Source organism: Xenopus tropicalis, chromosome 9 (genome assembly GCF_000004195.4).
Source record: "Xenopus tropicalis strain Nigerian chromosome 9, UCB_Xtro_10.0, whole genome shotgun sequence".
NCBI lineage: Eukaryota > Metazoa > Chordata > Amphibia > Anura > Pipidae > Xenopus > Xenopus tropicalis.
Window position 1 is genome coordinate 10180998 of NC_030685.2, and position 16093 is coordinate 10197090.

The following is a 16093-nucleotide window of genomic DNA, read 5'->3' on the forward strand; positions in this document are numbered from 1 at the left end:
AGTGCCGTCTCTCTGTATTACACACAGCTTAGTGCCGTCTCTCTGTATTACACACAGCTTAGTGCCGTCTCTCTGTATTACACGCCGCTTAGTGCCGTCTCTCTGTATTACACGCCGCTTAGTGCCGTCTCTCTGTATTACACGCCGCTTAGTGCCGTCTCTCTGTATTACACGCCGCTTAGTGCCGTCTCTCTGTATTACACGCCGATTAGTGCCGTCTCTCTGTATTACACACAGCTTAGTGCCGTCTCTCTGAATTACACACAGCTTAGTGCCGTCTCTCTGTATTACACACAGCTTAGTGCCGTCTCTCTGTATTACACACAGCTTAGTGCCGTCTCTCTGTATTACACGCCGCTTAGTGCCGTCTCTCTGTATTACACGCCGCTTAGTGCCGTCTCTCTGTATTACACGCCGCTTAGTGCCGTCTCTCTGTATTACACGCCGCTTAGTGCCGTCTCTCTGTATTACACGCCGCTTAGTGCCGTCTCTCTGTATTACACGCCGCTTAGTGCCGTCTCTCTGTATTACACGCCGCTTAGTGCCGTCTCTCTGTATTACACGCCACTTAGTGCCGTCTCTCTGTATTACACACCGCTTAGTGCCGTCTCTCTGTATTACACACCGCTTAGTGCCGTCTCTCTGTATTACACGCCGCTTAGTGCCGTCTCTCTGTATTACTCAGGGGTTAATAAACACAAGTTCAGTTGCAGAGAAAGTCTGAGTAAATATGAAAGTGAAAGGAAAGCAGAGAAGTGACAGTGGGGAGAGGGGAGAATAGAAGGAGGGGAGGAGGGGGGAATAAAGAGACAGAGAGTGACAGAGAGACAAGCACGTGTGTGAGCGAGAGTGCAAGGCATGAGGAGGAGGAGCACAGTTTGGGCAGAAGGAAGGGGGGAGGAAGGGCGCAGGTTTGTACACACAGGTGAGCTGCAGGCTAAGCTCTCCCTATAGGAGATTCGGACCCCAGAACCAGCGGAAATGTCCAGACCCAAACAGGAAAGGTGAGATTCCTCCTTCCCCTTCTAGCACCGGGTGGCAGAGAGCAGGCAGTCGTGCACTTTAACCCCTCGGGAACTTGTGCTGAACCAGCACTTGAATGGGATCGGCATTGGCGCCATTTCCTCCAACCAAACGTTACTCAGCTGTCGCCGGACTACAAATCCCAGAATAATGTAACATATAATGAAGGGTGAGGCATGCTGGGAGCTGTAGTCCAGCAACATCAGGGCTGTATTCTTAAAGCAATATTGCACAATAAAACTTTCCCAGCTCTCTAGGGCCCGCATTGGCAGCATTGAAATGCAAAAGAATCCTCCAATGAGAATCCCAGCTGATCTGTATAAATCTGGCTCCCTGTTCTCTGTTCCTGCAATTGGAGTTGGGAGCATTAAGCACAGTTTCCCAGCACTGAACAAGTCTGTCCCTTTATCCCCATGTCTGATTCCTGTGCCATATAATGACGGGAAAATGACATCATTATCTCTATATGTAAGGTACCAGCAAGGGGCCTGACACAGTGCTGGGAATCAGCATTCTCATTGGTCACTTCTCTTGCATCTATAATTAAGTTTTTTATCGGTAGAATTGTCATTGGGGAATTTTTTTGCATCTATACTATAATTATGTTGGATAGTAGGTATTGCTACTATCCAAGTGGTAATGACCCATATATTTGTTACCCCATTCAGCCCCAGGCACATTGTGGGGCTCACATCCAGGTGCCCAGCGATTTACCCCAAGTGGCTGACGGACCTGCTGACGACACAATATTCCGACCTTGTGTTGGCCGTGAAATATCTGCCCATCTCCAGCGGCAGCTCAAGGCAATGGAGAGCAGAAGTGAAGGCTTGTTCCATTGTGATCCTGTACCATAGCACCAAAGAGGGGAGGATTGGCCCCACCGGCACCAGAGGGACCATATATGACAAGGAGCTTCTCTACTTGGCTCAGCATCTAGGTGGGAAACAGAATACTAACTTTACTATACATACTAACTTAAATCTACATACCCTTATAGTCAGTAACATAAATGTGTGAAGCTCAGCATACCAGGTGTTCCATCATGGAACAGAGAGACAGATGATCCACTCATGGAACTGAGAGTCAGATGCTCCACAAATGGAACAGAGATTTAGGCATCCCATCAATGAAACAGAAAGTCAGGTGTTCCATCCATAAAAACAGAATTCAGGTTTTCCACTCATGGAACAGAGAGTGGGGTGTTCCACCTACAGGGCAGAGGGTCAGTGTCAGGTGTTCCATCCATGAAGCAACAAGTCAGGTGTTCCACTCATGGAACAGAGAGACAGATGCTCCACACATGAAGCAGATAGTCAGGTGTTCCATCATGTAACAGAGAGACAGATGATCCACTCATGGAACTTAGAGTCAGGTGTTCATCCATGAAACAAATGCTCCACAAATGGAACAGAGAGTTAGACATCCCATCAATGAAACAGATAGTCAGGTGTTCCATTCATGGAAAAGAGAGTCAGGTGTTCCATCCATAAAAACAGAATTCAGGTTTTCCACTCATGGAACAGAGAGTGAGGTGTTCCACCCACAGGGCAGAGGGCCAGTGTCAGGTGTTCCATCCATGAAGCAACAAGTCAAGTGTTCCACTCATGGAACAGAGAGACAGATGATCCACTTATGGAACTGAGAGTCAGGTGTTCCATCCATGAAACAGATGCTCCACAAGTGGAACAGAGTGTTAGTGGTCCCATCCATGAAATAGAAAGTAAGGTGTTCCACTCATGGAAGAGAGACACAGATGCTCCACAAATGGAACAGGAAGTCAGGTGTTCCATCATGGAGCAGAGAGACAGATAATTCACTCATGGAACTTAGAGTCAGGTGTTAGTTACATAGTTACATAGTTACATAGGGTTGAAAAAAGACCAGAGTCCATCAAGTTCAATCCTTCCAAGTAAACCCATCACACCTAACCCACACCTACCAATCTATACACTCACATACATAAACTATAAATACAACCACTAGTACTAACTGTAGATATTAGTATCACAATAGCCTTGGATATTCTGATTGATCAAGAACTCATCCAGGCCCCTCTTATAGGCATTAACAGAATCTGCCATTACCCCATCACTAGGAAGGGCATTCCCCAACCTCACTGCCCTCACCGTGAGGAACCCCCTACCCAACATCCCCCGGCAGGGCATTCCCCAACCCCCTCACTGCCCTCACCGTGAGGAACCCCCTACCCAACATCCCCCGGCAGGGCATTCCCCAACCCCCTCACTGCCCTCACCGTGAGGAACCCCCTGCCCAACATCCCCCGGCAGGGCATTCCCCAACCCCCTCACTGCCCTCACCGTGAGGAACCCCCTACCCAACATCCCCCGGCAGGGCATTCCCCAACCCCCTCACTGCCCTCACCGTGAGGAACCCCCTACCCAACATCCCCCGGCAGGGCATTCCCCAACCCCCTCACTGCCCTCACCGTGAGGAACCCACTACCCAACATCCCCCAGCAGGGCATTCCCCAACCCCCTCACTGACCTCACCGTGAGGAACCCCCTGCCCAACATCCCCCGGCAGGGCATTCCCCAACCCCCTCACTGCCCTCACCGTGAGGAACCCCCTACCCAACATCCCCCGGCAGGGCATTCCCCAACCCCCTCACTGCCCTCACCGTGAGGAACCCACTACCCAACATCCCCCAGCAGGGCATTCCCCAACCCCCTCACTGCCCTCACCGTGAGGAACCCCCTGCCCAACATCCCCCGGCAGGGCATTCCCCAACCCCCTCACTGCCCTCACCGTGAGGAACCCCCTACCCAACATCCCCCGGCAGGGCATTCCCCAACCCCCTCACTGCCCTCACCGTGAGGAACCCACTACCCAACATCCCCCAGCAGGGCATTCCCCAACCCCCTCACTGCCCTCACCGTGAGGAACCCCCTACCCAACATCCCCCGGCAGGGCATTCCCCAACCCCCTCACTGCCCTCACCGTGAGGAACCCCCTACCCAACATCCCCCGGCAGGGCATTCCCCAACCCCCTCACTGCCCTCACCGTGAGGAACCCCCTACCCAACATCCCCCGGCAGGGCATTCCCCAACCCCCTCACTGCCCTCACCGTGAGGAACCCCCTACCCAACATCCCCCAGCAGGGCATTCCCCAACCCCCTCACTGACCTCACCGTGAGGAACCCCCTACCCAACATCCCCCGGCATGGCATTCCCCAACCCCCTCACTGCCCTCACCGTGAGGAACCCCCTACCCAACACCTCCCGGCAGGGCATTCCCCAACCCCCTCACTGCCCTCACCGTGAGGAACCCCATACCCAACATCCCCCGGCAGGGCATTCCCCAACCCCACTGCCCTCACCGTGAGGAACCCCCTACCCAACATCCCCCGGCAGGGCATTCCCCAACCCCCTCACTGCCCTCACCGTGAGGAACCCCCTACCCAACATTCCCCGGCAGGGCATTCCCCAAACTCACTGCCCTCACCGTGAGGAACCCCCTACCCAACATCCCCCGACAGGGCATTCCTCAACCCCCTCACTGCCCTCACCGTGAGGAACCCCCTACCCAACATTCCCCGGCAGGGCATTCCCCAACCCCCTCACTGCCCTCACCGTGAGGAACCCCCTGCCCAACATCCCCCGGCAGGGCATTCCCCAACCCCCTCACTGCCCTCACCGTGAGGAACCCCCTACCCAACATCCCCCGGCAGGGCATTCCCCAACCCCCTCACTGCCCTCACCGTGAGGAACCCCCTACCCAACATCCCCCGGCAGGGCATTCCCCAACCCCCTCACTGCCCTCACCGTGAGGAACCCCCTACCCAACATCCCCCAGCAGGGCATTCCCCAACCCCCTCACTGACCTCACCGTGAGGAACCCCCTACCCAACATCCCCCGGCATGGCATTCCCCAACCCCCTCACTGCCCTCACCGTGAGGAACCCCCTACCCAACATCTCCCGGCAGGGCATTCCCCAACCCCCTCACTGCCCTCACCGTGAGGAACCCCATACCCAACATCCCCCGGCAGGGCATTCCCCAACCCCACTGCCCTCACCGTGAGGAACCCCCTACCCAACATCCCCCGGCAGGGCATTCCCCAACCCCCTCACTGCCCTCACCGTGAGGAACCCCCTACCCAACATTCCCCGGCAGGGCATTCCCCAAACTCACTGCCCTCACCGTGAGGAACCCCCTACCCAACATCCCCCGACAGGGCATTCCTCAACCCCCTCACTGCCCTCACCGTGAGGAACCCCCTACCCAATATCCCCCAACAGGGCATTCCCCAACCTCACTGCCCTCACCGTGAGGAACCCCCTACCCAACATCCCCCGGCAGGGCATTCCCCAACCCCCTCACTGCCCTCACCGTGAGGAACCCCCTACACTGCTTCAAATGGAAGCTCCGTTCCTCTAATCTAAAGGGGTGACCATCCATGAAACAGATAATCCACAAATGGAACAGAGAGTTAGGCCTCCCATCGATGAAACAGAATGTCGCGTGCTCCACTCATGGAAGAGAGTCACAGATAATCCACAAATGGAACAGAGAATTAGGCCTCCCATCGATGAAACAGAAAGTCAGGTGTTCCATTCATGGAAAAGAGAGTCAGGTGTTCCATCCATGAAGCAGAAAGTAAGTTGTTCCGCTCATAGAAAGGAGAGACGGATGCTCCAGAAATGACAGAGAGTTAGCCATCCTATCAATGAAACAGAAAGTCATGGAACAGAGAGACAGATGCTCCACTCATGGAACAGAGAGACAGATGCTCCACTCATGGAACAGAGAGACAGATGCTCCACTCATGGAACAGAGAGACAGATGCTCCACTCATGGAACAGAGAGACAGATGCTCCACTCATGGAACAGAGAGACAGATGCTCCACTCATGGAACAGAGAGACAGATGCTCCACTCATGGAACAGAGAGACAGATGCTCCACTCATGGAACAGAGAGACAGATGCTCCACTCATGGAACAGAGAGACAGATGCTCCACTCATGGAACAGAGAGACAGATGCTCCTCTCATGGAACAGAGAGACAGATGCTCCACTCATGGAACATAGAGACAGATGCTCCACTCATGGAACAGAGAGACAGATGCTCCACTCATGGAACAGAGAGACAGATGCTCCATTTATGGAACATAGAGACAGATGCTCCACTCATGGAACATAGAGACAGATGCTCCACTCATGGAACATAGAGACAGATGCTCCACTCATGGAGCAGAGAGTTAGATGTTCAGCCCATAGAGCAGAGGCTCAGTGTCAGGTGTTCATCCATAGAACAAAGAATCCATAGCATGGCACCACTTACAGCCCTACATACATTGTGCCATTCTGTGCTTCTTGTGTTGGGTACTGGGAGCAGGAACTTCCTGGCCTTGTCCAGCCTTAGTCTGTTTGCTTCACCCAGTTCATTAGCGCCAAAACCCTGACCCCTGTTGTTGTGCCGCAGGCCAAGAAAAAGTTATGGTGGTGTTGGACGACATGAAACCCATCAGTGAAGCTGAAAAGGAGAAAACCCTGAAAAGTCTGAACAGCCTTCAGCGATACTGCTGCCGGCTACTCCTCATTCCCGAGAATAGGAAAATCACCGCATTGCGCCAGAAAGCTCCAGAGATAAGGAACTTCCTCGTGGGAGGTACAATTTATTATGATTTAACATGTATTATTTTATTGGCCGGATAACAATATGATATTTCGGTAGCCACCACTGAACTGGGGGGATTCATAATGATAAATTCTGCCAACTTCATCTGTTCTCTTTGCAGAACATTGTATCAAGAGAGCCACCTCTCCACCAAGCAGCTCAAGGCCGTCAAAGAACTCACGTCAAGCTCATCTGTCTGGTACTCGGCCAATCCCTAAGTCCGGAAGAAACATGGCACCTCAGTCAGATATTAGACCCAGCTTTCAGTCTCGGGAGCCCTTACACCAAGTAGGTTCTTCTTAACTTTTTTGATGGGTAATTAAGATACAGTGGTTGGTAATAAAGTCAATAAACCTAACCCCAAGTAGGTTCTTCTTAACTTTTTTGATGTTTAATTAAAATCCAATGGTTGGTAATAAAGCCAATAAACCTAACACCAAGTAGGTTCTTCTTAACTTTTTTGATGGGTAATTAAGATACAATGGACGGTAGTAAAGTCAATAAACCTAACACCAAGTAGGTTCTTCTTAATTTTTGATGGGTAATTAAGATACAATGGTTGGTAATAAAGCCAATAAACCTAACACCAAGTAGGTTCTTCTTAACTTTTTGATGGGTAATTAAGATACAATGGTTGGTAATAAAGCCAATAAACCTAACCCCAAGTAGGTTCTTCTTAACTTTTTGATGGGTAATTAAGATACAATGGTTGGTAATAAAGCCAATAAACCTAACACCAAGTAGGTTCTTCTTAACTTTTTGATGGGTAATTAAAATCCAATGGTTGGTAATAAAGCCAATAAACCTAACACCAAGTAGGTTCTTCTTAACTTTTTTGATGGGTAATTAAGATACAATGGTTGGTAATAAAGTCAATAAACCTAACACCAAGTAGGTTCTTCTAAAGAAAACAACAATAAAATCTTTAATATTACTTAATGTTATTTAGTAGACAACTTTTTCTTTTTTTTTATTTCTCAGACATATCTCCGGCCAAGGCAAACTCAGCCCCCATCTCCGACCAAAGTCCACAAAGTGGGCGTTTTCTCCCGGGCTGCAGGGAGCCATTACCAGTGGCTGGTGAACCAGCTGAAATCAGCCTTTGCGAATGACGTGGGGGTTACCTTCCATTCCGTGCCCATATCTAATAATTATGTGGACTTCACTTCCGGGCTGGCTAATTGCACCTTTGCCGTTCTGTACCACACACTGAATTCTGGGCGCCTGAGTGTTACTGATGTAACCGACTCACTGTACGACAGAGAACTGGAGGATTTGTCTCTGCACCTAGGTGAGTACATAATAGGGATGCATCGAGGGGGCCAAAGAGAACCGCACACTCTTTCAAACTCAGGGGGCTGTTCCTGCTGAATTGTGCTTAGTACAGGGGGAATCCCTATGTGCCATAGTTTTATGGTATCTCTCTGTACAGGCTATGAGCAAACTTAGGGGGCTGTTCCTGCTGAATTGTGCTTAGTACAGGGGAAATCCCTATGTGCCATAGTTTTATGGTATCTCTCTGTACAGGCTATGAGCAAACTTAGGGGGCTGTTCCTGCTGAATTGTGCCTAATACAGGGGAATCCCTATGCTGCCAAAGTTTTATGGTATCTCTCAGTACAGGTACCATTCCCAAGTACCATTCCCCCATCTAGTCCTGACTTCTGGTCATGGATCAATGCCAAGGAGCCTATTCCACACATGTAACTTGGCCAGTCATAAATGGTGCCAACCCTGGGGGGGTGGTTGGTGTGGCTTGGGAATGGGAAAGGGCAGTTTGTGATATGGGTGGGGTTTGTTCTCCTGGTGTATCTCTTTGATGGAACTATCCGTTCTGCTTTGTGGGACTCTAGGAAGGAACAATGTCATTGTGGTGCTTGATGATCTGACGGACAGTGGCCCAGAAGAGAAGAAGAAGATCCTGCAGAACCAGCCCAGCATTAATAGACTGGCATGGGAGCTGTTCCTCATCAGTGAGAAAGAAAAAGGTTCCAGAGGGGGCAGTAACTCTTTCGATAATGTGTTGGAATCCCAGATTCTAAGGCTGAAACTGCAGAGAATCGTAAACGTTATAAAAGAGAACCGTGAGTACACACAATAGCAGTAGGCCATGGCAACCAATCAGCAGGTAGAATTTACTGCTCACTTCTTAAAAAGAGAAAATTTTATTGGTCGATAATATATAGAAAGGAAATGGGAAGAAAAATCCAAAAACATTGATGGTCTATTTCTAATTCTGGAAAATCATCAGCTGTTAAGCCCTTCTCTTTTGCTTACCCTTACCTATTGGTAGAAGACCTATTAGCTTATTTGCTAAAGGGGAAATTAGCAATGGTGTCCCCCATTATAAAGACCAACTATTTGGTAAAAACTTCCTCTTGGTTCATTATGTTTTAATCTATTCTCCTCATAGAACCACGGTCTCCAGGATATGCAAGTTTGAATGACAGATTAAAACAAAGAGAAATTCAGAGACCCACCTCGCGAGCTGGCCAAGCAGATACATCTGAGAGTCCAACCAACTCTAAGGCAGCCAAGAACTCACGTCAAACTCATCAGTCAGAGAGTCAGCCCAGCTATAAGCCTGGAAAGTACTTGGTACATGAATCAGATGCTGCATCCAGCCCTTTGCCTAGTGGGACCCCATATCAAGTATGTTCTCCTGTGTGGGGGTTGGGGAATGCCCTGCCGGGGGATGTTGGGTAGGGGGTTCCTCACGGTGAGGGCAGTGAGGTTGGGGAATGCCCTGCCGGGGGATGTTGGGTAGGGGGTTCCTCACGGTGAGGGCAGTGAGGGGGTTGGGGAATGCCCTGCCGGGGGATGTTGGGTAGGGGGTTCCTCACGGTGAGGGCAGTGAGGTTGGGGAATGCCCTGCCGGGGGATGTTGGGTAGGGGGTTCCTCACGGTGAGGGCAGTGAGGTTGGGGAATGCCCTGCCGGGGGATGTTGGGTAGGGGGTTCCTCACGGTGAGGGCAGTGAGGGGGTTGGGGAATGCCCTGCCGGGGGATGTTGGGTAGGGGGTTCCTCACGGTGAGGGCAGTGGGGGTGGGGTTTTCGGCAAAGCGAAATGGGACAGATTCACTCATCACTATAACTAAGCACAAGGAGTTCCTCGGATGACGTCTTGGACAAGTGCTAATACAAGGTCTATAGCGTAGTGCTGGGCGGTATACCGGTTTAACCGGTATACCGGTTTTTGAAAAAAAAACGATATGATTTTTGAACATACCGCTATACCGGTATGCGCGCCTCCTGCAGTTTTTATCCAATTACATCCGGGTTGCGCCCGTGCGCACGTGACGTCGGCGCGCATGTGACGTCGGCGCGCACGCGACGTCGCTAGGACGCATCGCTGGAGCTGGAGGAACCACAAGTTGGGTAAGTTGGGCTGGGGCTGGTGCTGGGGTTGGGGGGGTTGTGGCTGGTGCTGGGGTTGGGGGGTTGTGGCTGGTACTGGGGGGTTGTGGCTGGTGCTGGGGGGGTTGTGGCTGTGGCTGGGGCTGGGGGGGGTTGTGGCTGGTGCTGGGGTTGTGGCTGGTGCTGGGGTTGGGGGGGTTGTGGCTGGGGCTGGGGGGGTTGTGGCTGTGGCTGGGGCTGGGGGGGTTGTGGCTGGGGCTGGGGCTGGGGGGGTTGTGGCTGGGGCTGGGGGGGTTGTGGCTGGGGCTGGGGGGGGTTGTGGCTGGGGCTGGGGGGGGTTGTGGCTGGGGCTGGGGTTGTGGCTGGTGCTGGGGTTGGGGGGGTTGTGGCTGGGGCTGGGGGGTTGTGGCTGGGGCTGGGGGGGTTGTGGCTGGTGCTGGGGCTGGGGGGGTTGTGGCTGGTGCTGGGGCTGGGGGGGTTGTGGCTGGGGCTGGGGGGGTTGTGGCTGGTGCTGGGGCTGGGGGGGTTGTGGCTGGGGTTGGGGGGGCTGTGGGGGTTGGGGGGGGGTTGTGGCTGGGGGGGTTGGGGGGGGGTTGTGGCTGGGGGGGTTGGGGGGGCTGGGGTTGGGGGGGTGGGGGGGGCCACCAATATTTATTATTTATTTTTTATTTTTTATTTATATACCGTCAAATACCGTGATACCGATATAATTTTGAAAAATACCGTGATATAAATTTTTGGTCATACCGCCCAGCTCTACTATAGCGTGCTGGTTAGTTTTGTGCATGTAGAAAAGTTATGTAGTGTTTTTGTAAGTAAAAAATATAATGTGGAAGGAAGTAGGGGAGATTATGAGATGACCACATCCCATTACTCATGTTTTACATCATAATTTTCTTTTGGAGCAGTTGGGCCTGTTGTGAAAAATGTACTATTATAATTATTTCCTTATTTTTTATTTCTCAGTCGCCTAAACAAGAGCCTCATATTCATGGGGCAATGAGAAAGCATCCTTCATCTCCGACCAGGGTCCATAAAGTGGGCATTTTCTCCCGGGCTGCAGGGAGCCATTACCAGTGGTTGGTGAACCAGCTGAAATCAGCCTTTGTGAATGACGTGGGGGTTACCTTCCATTCTGTGCCCATATCTAATAAATATCTGGACTTCACTTCCGGGCTGGCTAATTGCACCTTCGCCATTCTGTACCACACACTGAATTCTGGGCGCCTGAACGTCACTGACGTGACCGACGCACTGTACGACAGGGAACTGGAGGATTTATCTTTGCACCTAGGTATGTAAGAAAATTGAGTATTCCACCATAACAAACTAAACCAGATGTTTCAAAGCAGATTCAATGATGTTAAATCTCACATTTTTTAAAAACTTGAATTATAAAATAACTTAAAATGAGAAAATTCTCCTGCCGTTGAACTATACAGAAGCTCATTAGGTTGTAGCTTCCCAGTTTGAGTTTTCAAGATTTATTTCCATTGATAAATCTCAAAAATTCAACCTAGGAAAACTCCAATTAGAAAATTTGCCAGGATATTCTTGATATGCGGCAAAATCTCGAATTCAGATTTTAATTAATTAGCCCCTATGGGGTTAAAACAAAGTAATTTTGAGAAAAAATCAAGTTTTTTTTTAACTTTTAGCTATTTTTGATTTATGAATGGGTTTTTTGCCAGTACTTGACTTTTGCTGATACTGTTTCTTGAAAAAATGTGAGTTTTTTGGAAATTATCCCTGAAAAAATTGAGTTTTTCAAATATAATTCCCATAATTCGGGATTTATTAATGTGTTGTTAACTTTTTTTTTGTCAGAAAGAAATTCGGTTTGATCTGTTGAGTACCATTGAGTCCTATGGAAGCTTAGAATAGTAGAGGAATAGAATAGTCAGTGACAGCCTGTCCTTGAAACATTTTCAAGGGGAAATTAATCCCACCATTGTTTTCTATTTAACCCAGTTTCAATGGGAAATTAATCCCATCGTTGTTTTCTATTTCACACATTTTCAAGGGGAAGTTAATCCCCTCATTGTTTTCTATTTCACCCAGTTTCAATGGGAAATGAATCCCATCATTGTTTTCTGTTTCATCCACTTTCAAGGGGACATTATTCCCATCATTGTTTTTCTATTTCGCTCAGTTTCAAGTGAAACTTAAACACATTATTGTTTCCAAGAATGAGCGCCGATGCTCCTAAAATGGCTGCCGGAGCACTTCCTGTTTGGGAAAAATAAAGAGAATTCATGGAAACGAATGTCTGTTTAAACCCAAATTTTTTGATACTTTCAGCTCAAACAATTCTTGATTATCGAATGTAAACTTGAAATTTTTGTATGACTAGTTCAAGCATTATAAATACGATGATCGAGTTTAACATTTATGTAAACCTTCATTTTAATAAATACATTATTAAATATATTTAATAAATCTATAAATTGTTATAGTCTATTCTTATGTCCTTCCTAAACCAGCAAAATACCATCAATGTAACAAACTAACATTTGTATAGATTGGTAAGTACTTGGAAGGGTTGAACTTGATAGACTGATATACAAGTGTATATGCCACTTGTACTAATCACTAAAGATAACCTTTTCCTCACAAAGTCCAAGGATGAACTGAGCTTAGTATAGAGGAATACTCATACTTATAGTTATATGGTATCTCTCTGTTAGGGATGCACCAAATCCAAATTTGGTTTGGTATTTGGCCAAGTTTTTGCCTTTTTCAGAAGGATTCAGATCTTGCTCCTTGCCATGTCCATGGTCGTGGCCGAATCTGAATGCTTGAAATCATGTGACATGTTACATAAACACGATTTGGGGTTCAGCCAAATCCCAAAATGTTGGATTCGGTGCATCCCTACTCTTGCTATGAGCTTTCTACTACTTGATAACGAGGAATTTCTTATTTGGATGAGAAATAAGACAGAGGAAATGTATTGTTCTCTATATGTTTATTTAGAAAATACGGTTTATTATGGCATTGAAATGTACAATTTAACAGATAATTAACCCTGCTCCGCTTTGTGGGACTCTAGGAAGGAACAATGTCATTGTGGTGCTTGATGATCTGACGGACAGTGGCCCAGAAGAGAAGAAGAAGATCCTACAGAACCAGCCCAGCATTAATAGACTGGCACGGGAGCTGTTCCTCATCAGTGAGAAAGAAAAAGGTTCCAGAGGGGGCAGTAACTATTCTGCTAGTGTGTTGGAATCCCAGATTTTAAAGTTAAAACTGGAGAGAATCGTGCACATTATTAACGACAACAGTATGTATATAAATGCATTGCAATATAATAAGGTCCACCTGAAATTAATAGATTTGATCTAGAACAGTTACCTGTTTTGTGCACTTTGAATTTTGCCCAGATTTTTGTGAAACTGTTTTGCAAATGCCATTGCACACAGTTCCCAGTGGGGGGTGTGGGAGTAGTGGGTTGGGCTGGTGGAGGCCCCAGGGCCGACTATGGCCGGGTCCACCAAGTTTTTTCCAAGTTTTTTTCAAGTTTTTTTTCCGACTATGGCCAGGTCCATCTAGTTTATAACACTCTAATGCATCAAAAACCACATTATTCCATTTATCTGATAAAAACGAGATTGTTTGAAAGATAAAATAACTGACTACAACTAAAATTCTGGTTGGAGAATTTGAGTTTTTGAGATTTCATCCAACTGATAAATCTCAAAAATAAGAGTTTGGCAACTCGAGTTCAAATCACAATCTGCGATTTTCTTTCATCACTGGAAAGCAAACTTGAGCATATGCCTAAAAGTCTCAAGCTTTCTATCAAGGAAATTCATTTTGGTTCTCAAAAAATGTTTTTGACCATAGAATTCATTTCTAGGATTTCTTTATTTTGGAAAACCGATTCAATGTTATAAGGATCAGTTTAATAAATGGGCAAATGGGATATTTGCCCAGGTACCACCAGGAGAGGAGGGGTCTCATATTCAGATTATTTTTCTTGTAGATTCAGTACTTCTTACTTCTTACTACACACTATGGCTGATTGGAAGGAGAACTGTAAGAGTAATTTCACTTTTGTTTCTCAAGCAGGGATGGCGGCACCAAAGGGAACGAATCATAGACACCAGGATTCATTTCAAACTGAATATCAAAGACAATTTACTGCGTCCCAACAGAGGGCTGACCACAAAGCTTCTCTGAGCCCCTCAAAGAGCGATGAGGGAAAACCAACCTCGAATGGGGTTTCTAGCATATGGGAGACAAAGGAGAACATTTATTATGATACGGATTCCAAAACAGAATTAGGTAAATCCCGTAACAAAGGCCCAACTCTACCTAGAAGTGAAGAACATGTGAAGGAGAACATTGGATTCACCGGTGCTCCTACGAGCTCAAGGGATCCACAAAATCCTTCCAGAAGAAGTAATGAGGACACATTAGGTTCTTCACCATCCAGAACACCAGCAAGCCATAAATATGACTCTTCAGCTTCATACGGCAAGAGTCCCAAAGCAACTGATCATGATCAGCAGAGGCCCTTGTCGTCTTTGTCTAAAAAGGCCCAGCAGAGGTCTGAATCGGCAAAGAACCATCACAAAACTGAAGCTCCAACATCTCCACATTCACTGGGTCAAATGCAGAGCTCTCACCTGGTTGATCTAATGGACAATCTATTCCAACAACAACATGATATGATTTTAGATTATTATAAGTCACAGTTGCTGATATATGAGAAGGTCATAAAGGCTTGGCATGGACTTCGCCAACAGATCAATGAAAAGGACAACAAACTGACTGAGTGTCAGCACATTATCCATAAACAGGAACTGACAATATGCAAACAGGAAAATATGATTCGCCAGCTGATGGACACGCACCCATTGTATCGTCAGAATCGTAAATAAGACGAGAGAAACGAGTAAAAAGTCAATCGGTTGAAGTTCATTAATGGCTGAGATTATAGTAATGGTTTGGATTGAGCATCTCAAACAGAGAACCTACGTATTTGGTTAGATGCTCCATTACTTGACCATTTTTACTCTCAGGCACAGATTATTCAAAGCTTTTTGTAAATCACCGTTATTCCTGTTGGAGAATGATTTTCTTTTCTGGAAAAGGGGAAATCTGCCATCAAATATCAGGGCTGTTCTAATGTGGCTGAATTGTTAAAGAATAATTCGTATTTCCTACTGGTTGTATATAATTGTTACTCAGGGTTAGAAAAATCTAAGCTATTTTGAAAGTTGTCTATAAATGTCTCCTATACAGGGGTAATGTATTTACATCTTTGGGAAGTAATAAATCTTATACAATAGGTCAATATATTAACTAGATTTAACGTATAAGATTTTAAAACGAGAAGTTTTTTGGATATTCACTCTTTATACTAGATTACCCAGCGGAATGAATTCAGATTTTAATGTTTCTTGTTATTCTCACTAAATTTTCAATTCAACGATGAATACAACTCTTTTCCGGTGCATTCATAGGTCCTTCTTTTGAGAGTATTTGTACATTTCTTCATATTTATCTAAATGCATATATACTTTTTATATTTATCTAAATGCATTTTCTTCATGCCCTTCCTCTTACATAAGTGCTGTTCCTTTGATTTTCTTAAGGATGTATAGTCCCCTCCCTTTCTTTTCTTCTATCGGTCCTCAGCCTTTTAAATACTGATGTTGTTGTATGTACATTTTAGACAATGATTAAGTGTCAAATGGACACAAAACGCGTTGGGCTTTTTGAGATGAGTGTATAATAAAGCCTTTTTCTTTTTATCTATTGGAATGGCCTGTTTTTGGATTACCAGTGTGCCCTTTCCCTGTCTTTTTTGGTTTTGAATAGTGACGAGCGAATCAGTCCCGTTTCGTTTCTGCAAAAAATTTGTGAATCTGTCAAAAAAATGTTGTTGCATGACAATTCTTTTGATGACAGACAATTATTTTTGACTCAAGAGACAATTCTTTTGATGAGAGGCAATTATTTTAATGAGGGACAATTGTTTTTGACGCAAAAGACAATTCTTTTTGACTCGAGACAATTCTTTTGGTGAGAGACAATTCTTTTTGACTCAAGAGACAATTCTTTTGA

The 16093-nt window shown here is 46.9% G+C and overlaps 1 protein-coding gene across 2 annotated transcripts; it reads left to right on the top strand.

Moving 5' to 3' along the window:
* Window positions 1-916: 916 nt before the first annotated feature.
* LOC101733605 lies at window positions 917-15763 on the top strand. 2 transcript variants are annotated; one of them, XM_012971432.2, is made up of 10 exons: window positions 917-1004; window positions 1692-1960; window positions 6468-6653; window positions 6784-6950; window positions 7644-7953; window positions 8515-8745; window positions 9075-9313; window positions 10985-11312; window positions 13071-13301; window positions 14087-15763. In XM_012971432.2, the coding sequence occupies exons 1-10, from the start codon at window positions 982-984 to the stop codon at window positions 14902-14904; spliced, it is 2802 nt and encodes a 933-aa protein (XP_012826886.2). In that variant the 5' UTR covers window positions 917-981; the 3' UTR covers window positions 14905-15763. The 2 variants fall into 2 exon arrangements, with proteins under 2 accessions (XP_012826886.2, XP_031749415.1); XM_031893555.1 differs by having other exon boundaries at window positions 14090-15763.
* The last annotated feature ends 330 nt before the right edge of the window (window positions 15764-16093 follow it).

What these genes read in the sequence shown, in the direction of transcription:
- LOC101733605 (XM_012971432.2), top strand. Translation starts at nt 982, where the DNA reads ATGTCCAGACCCAAACAGGAAAG. An exon ending in CTACTTGGCTCAGCATCTAG is followed by an intron (nt 1,961 to 6,467) that starts GTGGGAAACAGA and finishes GTTGTGCCGCAG; the next exon opens with GCCAAGAAAAAGTTATGGTG. An exon ending in GGATTTGTCTCTGCACCTAG is followed by an intron (nt 7,954 to 8,514) that starts GTGAGTACATAA and finishes GTGGGACTCTAG; the next exon opens with GAAGGAACAATGTCATTGTG.